Source organism: Acanthopagrus latus, chromosome 15 (assembly GCF_904848185.1).
Source record: "Acanthopagrus latus isolate v.2019 chromosome 15, fAcaLat1.1, whole genome shotgun sequence".
Lineage (NCBI taxonomy): Eukaryota > Metazoa > Chordata > Actinopteri > Spariformes > Sparidae > Acanthopagrus > Acanthopagrus latus.
The window spans coordinates 17,216,316-17,227,012 of NC_051053.1; the positions used below are offsets into that span (position 1 = coordinate 17,216,316).

A 10,697-nucleotide genomic window follows, 5' to 3' on the forward strand; every position below is an offset into this window, starting at 1 on the left:
GTACGTTTGACCTCGAGATTCTTTATTACGCTGCCAAAACCACACTGCACCCTCTAGGGAGTGTCCTCGTATGTCTTCATCTCAGACAGACGGAGGAGGGAGGAAGAGGAGAAAGGAGTAGGGAAACCAAAATGGCTGAGGAGGGAAGAAGTCACACACACACACACAAACACACACACACATACACACACACACACACACACACACACACACAAACACACACATATATTCAGGGGAAAGAGAATTAATAACCAGAGAGGATGAGGCTCCTTAGTGACCGGGCTGGGCTCAGGGTGAACCATAAACTATCCCTGTGTTTTATTGAAATGCCAGCGTCCTCCCATTAAATCTCACAAACACCAGCTAAACTTCGCGCCAGTCACAACTGCACGTGTGCGCGTGTGTGTGCAGCCCGTAAAGGTAAACTTGACAGCGTCGAGAGAGCAGCGAGCATTCCGACAAAGACTTTCAATCACCACTCAGCAGTGAGTGTACGAGAGTGTCTATGTGCAACCACCAAAGGTAAATCTGAACGTCGAGAGGGCCTTTTGAACATTTTGATGGTATTTTAAGAGCGCGACTGTTGTTTTTTTTTTTTTCAAAGACTAGTATGTTTCAGAGAATGGCAGGAATGATGACAGTGGGCTTCAAAGTGCTTGCAAGCCTGATTCAGATTCAAGCATTGAGATGTTTTGAGTCTAAATGTGGCTAAACTTTCCCTGAAAAACTCCCAAGAAGTGAAGCCATCGGTTCCCATACAGTCCAAAAACCGTTCCTGCCATATGTTATAAATGACGTCCGTTACAGCTGTCAGCATTTCATTCACAACAGCGTGGTCAAAATGTGGTGCAAAATGCAGCGAGCTGAATAAATGAGTGGAGAAACAACAAAAGTGGATGCTTTCATGTCAGCCGCATGGGGTCACCGAGTGGTTTGGGTGGTATGGAAATGATGTGAAACATATGCTATGACCGTCACTGTCACCGCATCTGGACACAACTGAAGACGCAAGGGAGATTTTGGAGGGAAAACTAAAGCAGTGGTGTCCGCCGCTTGGAATGGTGTTCATCCTGATCCATGACAAGAACACACATTCAGAAGATGAAGGTGGCCCTGGAAGAAATGCTTGAGGTTGGTTTCAGCCACTCCAGAGGCATGATTCTAGATGGTAATGTTGCTTAGTTCGTCAGTCCAACACATTTATGTTCCCCAGAGGATGAAGCCTACAGACTTTGTTGATCCGCTATTCTCTTTGCTGTAGCTATCTCTGGCTGCAGAGTGGGCTGTCATCAGCAAGTTCCCTCAGGCCTTACTAGGTGACCATCAGGAGCGTGACCTCCTACAGGGGCTCAGGTCAAAGACCCGGTGTCCTCCGACTGAACACGGTTGGAGACCAGACTTATACCTGTACACCTGTAAACTGCACGTAAAGCTGGAATATTTTAACATCTTACTGTTGTTCATTTGAACCTAACCAAGAAGAAGAAAGAAAAACCAAGATGGTTACAGCTAGTTTTATTATGTTTCTGAAATGTGATTAACAAGTGAGCTCATCTTAGTTTGCTAAAAGAGAAAACGTGAATTTAGATGGTGTACAATTATATTTTTCTGTTTGAGAGGGAAAACCAGATGTTATTTGTGCATGGGTCCAGGCATGGCCCCTGCAGCATGGAGAGATGGTGAAATTTATATCACACGGACCCTTGCAGCCATGTAAAATGCATTAAGTATGTAAGTGGCTTTTAGCAGTGCTCAAGTACAATGCAATGCACAAGTACAGTTTGTAGAGCCACAAGCGTGGTTGTACTGCAGACTCTCACCCTGACACTTGTGTTATTTGTTGCCCATGTGTGCAGTATAATGGCAGACAAAATGTTGGCATTCCAAAATAGAAGAAGAAACTTGGGATCCGTACATGACGCCAAAGTCATTCTGAATGTTGGATGGCAATAACACCAGGCCAACGTCAGAGAATCTGATCCTCTATGCATGCAAATTATAACCAACAGCAATATCTTTTGTGACCGAAAACTGTATCTCCGGTGTTATTCTTCATGAAATGTTCTGAAATAATGGACGATGTGACTTCAGCAATACAACTTTTGCAGTCTGAGGGAGAGCCTTTGTGCTCCCAACATCACACAGCAAAATGAAAGACCTTCAGACGAAGGCTTTTTGGTGTATGGATCCCTGCCAGGTATTTTGTAATCCAGCATCCATCTCACTGGGTACTGGGATGTGTGTGTCTACCTTGTTATCCTTTTAGCAACACAGCTACGCAGCTACGACTACATTCCCTCGTTGTCAGTGTTCTCCGCATTTTTGAGACAATCTGTCTCTCTTGCATTGTCCCCCTTTGGATCGGCCTCCGAACCTTTCTCGGTATGATTCCTCATATTTTCGAGAAGGTCAGACCTGTCCTGTGCGGTGACCAACTCTTTTCCGTGTGTTATATTATCCGTCGGAAAAACAAAGCTTGACATTCCTCCATTCCCGCTGAAGAATCTTGACCTAGATGCTATGAAACTTTGTCTCAGGAGTTAATCACAAATTTGGCCCCCTTGCATGGCAGTGAAAACGGGGATATATCCATCCAGGCATTAGCATTAGAAAGGACGAAACGGTGGAGATGAGAGGAGAGGAGAGGAGAGGAGAGATTGTTTGGCTGCCATCTTAGTGGAGTGTGCCTAGCCAAGCCCGGCCAGGAGAAAATATAAACCCCGGAGAATAAGGCTTATTTTGACTGGTGGCCAGTTAGGGGATAAGACGCTGCAAGGGAGGTGCGTGTGTGTGTGAGTGTGTGTCTCTGTGTGAATCATTGAGCATGCATGCCATAAAAGTAGCCAGCCGGTTTATGTCTGCCCGTCTCAGGTGTATATGTGTGTCCAAATCTGCATCTAAAGCCTTCTCCTCCTCCTCCATTTCCATAAGGATAAATGTCATTAGCAAGGCAGCTAGTGGCAAGACGCTGCTTTTACTCAGCACCAGTGTGAGGGGTGACTTTGTCCCTGAGAGATAGAGTGAGAGAGGTCTGATACATGGACCAGACACAAATCCTCTTAGCCAAAAGAAAAAAAAAAAAAGGCTTTTGGGTGGCGGCTTAAATCGGCCATTGTGGCTCTACTTTAAGACTTCCTCTGATGCCTTGCTGCCTGCTGCTAATGTAAATAAATGAGCCTCAGAAGGAAACTGAGGAGGACGCGAAGGGCAGGAGGTATTCGTATGTACACACACACACACGCGCGCACACAGCTGGCCTGACCGGTTTAGCACCTTTCAGTGTGGGTGGGTGTCCCTTGTGTATCTCTGTGAGGAAAGACACATTAGGAAAATCCTTGGAAGGGAAGACGTTTTTTGATGAAAAAAAAAGCTCTTTTCTGATAAAGTTCAGTATTTACACTCGGGGCTGGAAAACATTAATTATGGGAATTTCCAAATCGGTTGTGGCGTATGTGGTTCAAAATGCCACAGACACTTCAATGAGAGCCAAATCTCGGTGCTCTTTTGCAGTGAGCCCATGCCATAGTGACCTCACCCAATCAGCAAAACGAAGGCTGGCGATGTATGAAAACCATTGATATGTTGAAAGTCTACATTTATTTTAGTCACAACTTTATGTTTCTTAATGTTCTGTTTCCAATTTCATTTTGACTTACAGTCAGTTAGGTTTAGGCACAAATGACTCTCGGTCAGGGTTAGGACAAGAACATGTGTCCTTAAAAACAACTACATTTGTCATTTGTAGATAGTGTTGTGCTTTAAACACACAGTACAGTATGAGATTTCTGCCAATAGGGGTTTCAGAACAGAGACAAAACAAATGATCTAAGTAGTGTGGGATCATGGGAGTTGTTGTTCTCTATTAAAAAAACACTATCTGATATGAGTTGGGTCAAAATGTTAATGGACGAGGTAGTTATATTCATGTTATGTTTAGCCACATTTGCCAAATTCCTTCCTAACTCACACTGATGCTCTCCTGGACATTACAGCCACAGGCAACCAAATAAAATGCTTTCATGGAAAGATTTATGATAATGTAAGTATGCACCTCAACACAATACAACAACGGTTTAGTCATTTTCAGATTTTTTTTTGCACATTTTAATGCAGAAATCTTACTTATTATAACTTTCATGGACACCAAAAGTTGAATGCACCTTACAAGTGAAGCAAGATTTTAGTTTTTATCTTGTTTCTCACATTGATGTAACACTAAGAAACACATACTGCCAGCAAAAGTTAAACCGGGTTCTAAAGACGTAGCTCACCCACCAGTCATTTTATCCATAATAGATACTGATGAAGCAAAGTTTTCGTTAAGGGTCTGGTCATTTGGCTTGAGTTTGTATCATCCATTATCTTTCCCTGAACACCACATACAGTATTGTACGTGATCGCGATGTTTACATGCATACATGCCTGTATGTTTGGCAGCACTGTCCTTTGCGGTGACCCAATTACATATGCCTTTAATAAGATTACTCTGCACTTCCTTGAGTGCAACCTTTACATAAACAGCCCAATCACAGCCGCAGTCTGCGTAAGCGTAGCTGGAGGGCCCGCATCAGCGGACACGCAGACAGAGACCATCATGTACTGTAATCATACCATTGTACCATATTCATATTACAGGCACACACACTGATCCGCGATGATCAACCACATGCCGCAGACAGGGAGGGAGGGATCAATGAGCTTAATAGAAAGTGACATAAAACAATACCAGATGGCCAATCAGCATTCAGAGAGGTTGGACGTTACTGTGGGAACCCTGCAGGACAGTGCTGTCGTAATTTTGCTTTATTTAAACTCCTTCTTACTGGCTGAGTCATTTAAGCCAAAACACTTCAAAAACAAAGATGTCTTTGTGAGCAAAATGCAATTTGAATAATGCTAGCTGTCCGTGCCATCCTTTCTTTGTCTTACACACATCCAAGAGGTAATACTAGCATGAAACTTCACACTTCACTCTGTAGCTAGTCATTTCACAAAACTCAAGCCCAGTTTTTCCCTTTAGCTAACATCATTGTTTGATAAAGAATGTGTGATGTGGTTGAAAGCTCTGGAAAGAGCCAATAGTGGCAGGTTGAGTTTAGATTTAGTTGATGTTAACTTTAAAGGTCAATGATACACTTTAAAGTACTTCCTGTATGTAGTATTAGTAAGCTAGTGGACCTTGAGTTGAGAAACTGGTTTGAGTAACTCACTAACTATCTAGCCCATGTCACACCTTACAGTGTATGAAGGTAGCATTCACTAGTCAATCAGTCATTCAAAGTGAATGCTGTTAACACACAAAAACAGTAGTCTAAAATAAACAGTCACATAGACTTTGGGGTGAAAGCTTCATTGACGTTAAACCACTGGATGGATAAGAAGAGATCTAGCTGGTGAATTTGCTAGTTTATAATTGTCAGCCAGCTTGATTTCTTGCAATCAAATGAAAATCACATTCAGGAAACATCTGACACGTGTTAAATTGAAAAATCTGAATTCTTTCCAGCCAAGGAACACATGGGGAGAGAAGCAATTTAGACGGACCACGATGCTTTCACGGAGATGAATAAAAAAAAAAAAAGACTTTATAAAGATTTTCATTCCCATTTCAGCCCCAAGTTTAAGTTTCGGCCTAAGCACAGTTTAGTAAATTAAACTAAATGTATTCTCTATGATAGATACCCATATGGATACATATACATCCGAATTTCTGCAACTTTCTTGAATGCTTACAGACACAGAACCAACAGAGTACCTCCGGTAGCCGCAGGTGACAGTGCAGTTCAACATTTCAAGCAAGACACGACTACAGAGTGAGCGGAAGGGCAGAATTCGATGGTAGCCCTACAAACACTGGGGGGCAGCCGGTCTCGCTAGAGTAACCCACAACTTCTGCTCTTTGCTAGTTACAATAATGTGTTTCTAATGACAGGAAGGTGTGGATCTAACAAGGACACAGAGGACACTCTCAGAACCATGCATAAGTGTATCTTCACTCACACTTCCATTTCCTTGTTGCATTAAACATAGTTATGAGGATAAAAGGTGCTTTGTTTGGCTGCTATTGAAGAATTAGTCATTTGGCGGAAAGGTACAAGTTTTATGATGATATAATTGTTACTATTAGTAAATGCAGGAGTTGTTGAACCCTTGCCTCCCTCTCTCAGCGTTCTACAAAAGCAATGAGCCACTTGACGCTCAGCTTTTACAGCGACGCGACGAGCTTCTCGTCCTCCATCCACTGCAGCGTCGTCTCACGGCCAGAAACACTTTACGTGAAACGGTGGAGGAAAAACTGCGCAGTATTGGCTGCAAGACAGGTTTGAGTCTGTGGCGTTGCAGTCTTGACTCGTCAGCTCAGTGAAATATCCCACCCGATCAGCCAAAGTTTTGGGGGGGTGGGGGGGTAAATATGTTTTCTAAATGCTTGCAAGAAGATCCCCCTCTTCAACTGTCACCGTTGTCAGCATTACATTTGCTTTCGGCAAATTCGTTTTTGTTCCCGTCATGCACCGGCGGCAAATCACTGGAAATGAGTGGGGGATTCATTGCCCTTTTAGAAATTCTGACAAACAACTACTCAACCTTACAGGGGAGGCTTGCTACGGCCTGTTGAGTAAAGCAACTTCATCGCTATTATAATGTGCGTGCCATTCATTTTTTCGGAGCCGAGTGTGTTTGCTTGCTGCCATCTTTCTCTCTGTCAGTCGCTCTCTCTCAGCCCCCTCATGTCAGCGAGGTTCACATCATCCTCGTTAAGCGTTTGTCTCCAGTCTAACTCACAGATGATTATTCATTTAGCCGCTTTAGACAGCTCCCGTCAGCCACAAGGACTCCGCTCATCCACCAAGGGACAAATCAACACTCATTTTTTTTTTTCTCCTCCTCCTCCTCCTCCTCCTCCTCCTCAGTTCTTTCTCCACTTTCCGTCTCTCTCCTGGGCTATTACATTGAGTGTTATGTTTACTATAACCCGCATGCTTGTTAATTATAAATCACCGGGTCCTCTTACGTTCTATTAATTGGTACCTCCTCTCTTGGTCTACGCAGAAGCGCCGGAAAATAAATTCAGGTACGGCTTCATTAAGTGGCACTCTCACAACAGATCTTGACACGCTTACGGAGACAATAAAACACAGGAGTCAGGGGGAGGACGGCAAGAAAAACGAAAGTCGGGACTGAAATTAATTTAAATAAAAATCATTTTAAGGCTTCGTTAATCCACATCTCTAATTATCATGTATAGGGGTAAATTATTTGACAGACATTATACATTGTTGAATATATGATTAATGCGTGAATACAAAGGAGAGACGGCACAAAGAGAAAGAAACGGTCTCAGAGACAGAGCCACCGAGGGTCTGCTCACAGACCTGAAATGACTGGGTACAGTATCACACCGGAGAGCTCCATTAGCGGTAATTGGATGGATTTCATATTAATATATGCTCTGTCATTTAGCATTGCACACAGGCTTAACCTCTGCATGAGATTTCATCCCCTGCCAAGTCCTGCAATCATGCACTTCACACTGATCATAATGATTGGAATACTTTAGTTCGGAGACGATGTGACATACAGGAGGAAAAAAAAAAAGAAAAGAAAAGAGTAGCCTATGATCTGCATAAGGAGTTAACTTGGTTGTGTTATTGGTTTATTTATTTTGTTAATTTGTTATTGTCCATTTGTCTATCTTTTTCTTTTTTTTCATTAATTTGTGGCACAAGTTCCTGCAGATTCTTTTTTGTGTGTGTGTGTGTGTGTGTGTGTGCACGTTTCCCTCAATTACATTTGTGAAAATACTGTCTAATTAAGAGGAAGTGACAAGAGGACATTGTTAATCAAGCACCAGTAACTATTCTTTGCCATTCCATCGCTCTTTCCCCCCTTTGATGTCATTTGTGTTGCCCTCTCTTATTTTTAAAGAACGTATTTGTCTCCTGATTGACGTGTACCGTGCAGTGTTTTTTTTATCAGCTGCTATGGTGATGGAGAGGGGTCTGACAGGCAACGAGGGAATCAATCTGTGAACTTTGCAGTCCTGTGCAGCCCTGACACCTCAGCTTTTTTTATACTCCGTACTTTTTTTTTTTGGTGGAGTTGAGGCATGTAACTGTGTGACAGCATGACACGAATGCTTTGTCTATGCTAAAACAAGAGTACCGCAATGTCAAGGTCTGTTATAAAAAACACAATGTTTCAGTCAGTTTTTTTTTTTTTTTTTATCATGGCTTCTGCTGTTTTTGATCTTATGTCATCTTTCAACCTGAGCCTGGCATTAGTATATTTTCAATTCTGGTGTTTCCACTCGAGTTTGGAAAATTTGAGATAGAAAGAAAGAAAGAAAGAGAGAAAGAAAGAAAGAAAGAAAGAAAGAAAGAAAGAAAGAAAGAAAGAAAAATCAAGTTGATGGAAACAAAGAACATGACAGTACCAACTCCCAAACTCCAAAATGGGTGTCCTGATAGTGTTCTTGATTTATTGAGGTCCATATCTTGTATTGAATTCCACATATTTTGTTGTAAATATACATAGCGACTTTCAAACAGGGCACACCAGCCACCAGGGGGAGTGCTAGTAGGATGCGGCTTCTCTGCAGCATCTCCAGTGTGTTTTGTGGGGACAAACCCTTACTAATATGATAGCTAATAGTATGTTGATGAGTGTGTGTGTGTATTATATGTATGTGAGTGTGGTGGTGGTGAGGGGCTGCAGGGGTAAACTGCGGGAGGCATTCGTTTGCATATTCAGGGTAGAGGCACTTAGTCTTTAAACGGAGATTTAAAGATTGTTAGGAACTCTGTCCATATCAGGCAAATTAGCACCTCGAGATTCATGTCCTGTGCCAACCTGGTTTGGTCGCCACAATCACAGATGGCGAATGTGCAGATGTTCTACAGCATTTTCTTCTTCTTCTTTTGCCTTTCAGAGGGTTAATATGACAAAGAATGCTTTTGCGATCGAGACATGAGGGTCAGGTTTAATAACACTGGCTGCACGATAGACCAACAGTTACTGTTATCGCCAACCTTTATGGGACCAAATGTCACCTAACAGCCACTTGGCACTGCATTTACAGCCCAGCATCCCCAGTGCACCAGGAAGTCAGCAGAAACTCTTCCTAAATTGGCAGGGACAGCAGAGGGCACAACAGTAATGGGAAGACCCACTTCAAAAAAGGCCCCTTGACCTCTTCACTTTTTTCCCTCACTCTCGCTTTTCCTCCTCCTGTTTCACTCATCAGAGAAGAAAAAAAAAAATCTCTTTCAACTAGCTGCGGCGGGTTTAGGACAACTGTGGAGTCTGACATAATTATCGGTGGCTTGGCTTTAATCACACTCTCCTCCGACTCCTCAGTGCACATTATCTGACACCAAACACAACAGCTCCCCTGCCTGAAACAGGCCAATTTAGCCTTCCAACGCCACTCAGGAAGCCAGCCGTCACAGACAACTAGAGATGGACAGAGAAAAGGTGGCAGAAAGTGCGAGCGAGGGATAGAGTAGACATAATTATACACCATATTTTGGCTCTGTTGTTTTTTTCTCTTCTTTTCTTTTCTTTTTTTGCTCCCCTTATCCTTCTTTATTCCTTTACTTCGTGGACTTTTAATAAGTCTGAAAATGTGTCAGTTTGATTCAAGTCTAACAAAGCTGTGGATGATTTATGTCAAGAGGTTGCGGGAGAAAAAAAAAGAGTGAGGCAGGATTTGAGAGACAGTTTCAAGGTAGCGAATCTTCAATTAACCCGCTTTACCTGTGTAGGATATCATTTGAATGACTGCTGAATTAATAAGAGCTTTTTGAGAAATCTCCCAAAATGCGTTCTTGAGATGCATCAACTGTAATCAAAGGAAATTAAATTCTTGTAGACGGCATAGAATAATTTGAGGTCTTTTCAAATCCAAATTGTAACCCGTCAAAGCCAAGACACAAACTTGGATCACGAACGTGAGCTGTGGCTGGGTATAATTGTTGGGGAATTTCATCTTGTTTTGCTCCACAATTACTTAGCATTCTGTTAGTGGCTATTTGGCACCCCTCATAAATTGACTGTGAAAGTGTTTTCTCTCATGATTTGTGTCTATAAGTGCAAATTAGCTGAAATAATCCCTCTTATGACTCGAAACACTTTCAACCCAAGGAAGAAAAAAAACTGGGTTGGGCAACTGGCTGAAAACAAAGTACTGAGACATGTTAATTTTTAGTTACGCACCTCCCTTGTACCATCCTCAAATGGGTCAGCGAATGGAAGGAATGGGATGTGGAGGGGTTGCTGGAGTGAAAGGAGAGAACTTCAAAGTGATGAGAGAGAGAAAGATCAGGAACAGTAGCACTCGCTAATGTGTTCCCAGGATGCAGTCATTCCAACCAGAGCCTGGACCTTTGATGCTGTATCTGACAGACCACCGAAAAGAAAAAAAAAGGAAAATTATGAGGAGCCATCATTGGCTATCAGCAGGAAACTGCAGTCTCTTTGTGGTTACAAGCAATGAGCCCGGACAGGGTCGCACTCTGTTCCAACCTCTGAGGTACTTTGGGGGATGCTTACACTTGCGAGACAGTTCTTAGAGAAGTACATTGTGGTAAAGTGTGTAAAATATTAAGGACTGAGAATAGGGCATTCTGAGAGAGACGTAAGCCTTAATAGAAGTGTAAGCATGATGACAAATATGCATTGATAAGCAATCATGTGGG

The 10,697-nt window shown here is 42.6% G+C and overlaps 1 protein-coding gene across 6 annotated transcripts in view; it reads right to left on the reverse strand.

The window, feature by feature from the left end:
• The window catches only part of LOC119033256, a 165,359-nt gene that overhangs the window by 17,218 nt on the left and 137,444 nt on the right, over positions 1-10,697 (reverse strand). Inside the window, exon 8 of one of the 6 annotated variants that reach the window (XM_037123116.1) lies at positions 10,216-10,397. The exons of the other annotated variants lie outside the window; for them this stretch is intronic. Coding sequence (XP_036979011.1) covers positions 10,321-10,397 — 77 coding nt within the window. The 3' untranslated portion in view covers positions 10,216-10,320. The remainder of the gene's footprint in view (positions 1-10,215; positions 10,398-10,697) is intronic. 6 annotated transcript variants of the gene reach the window in all.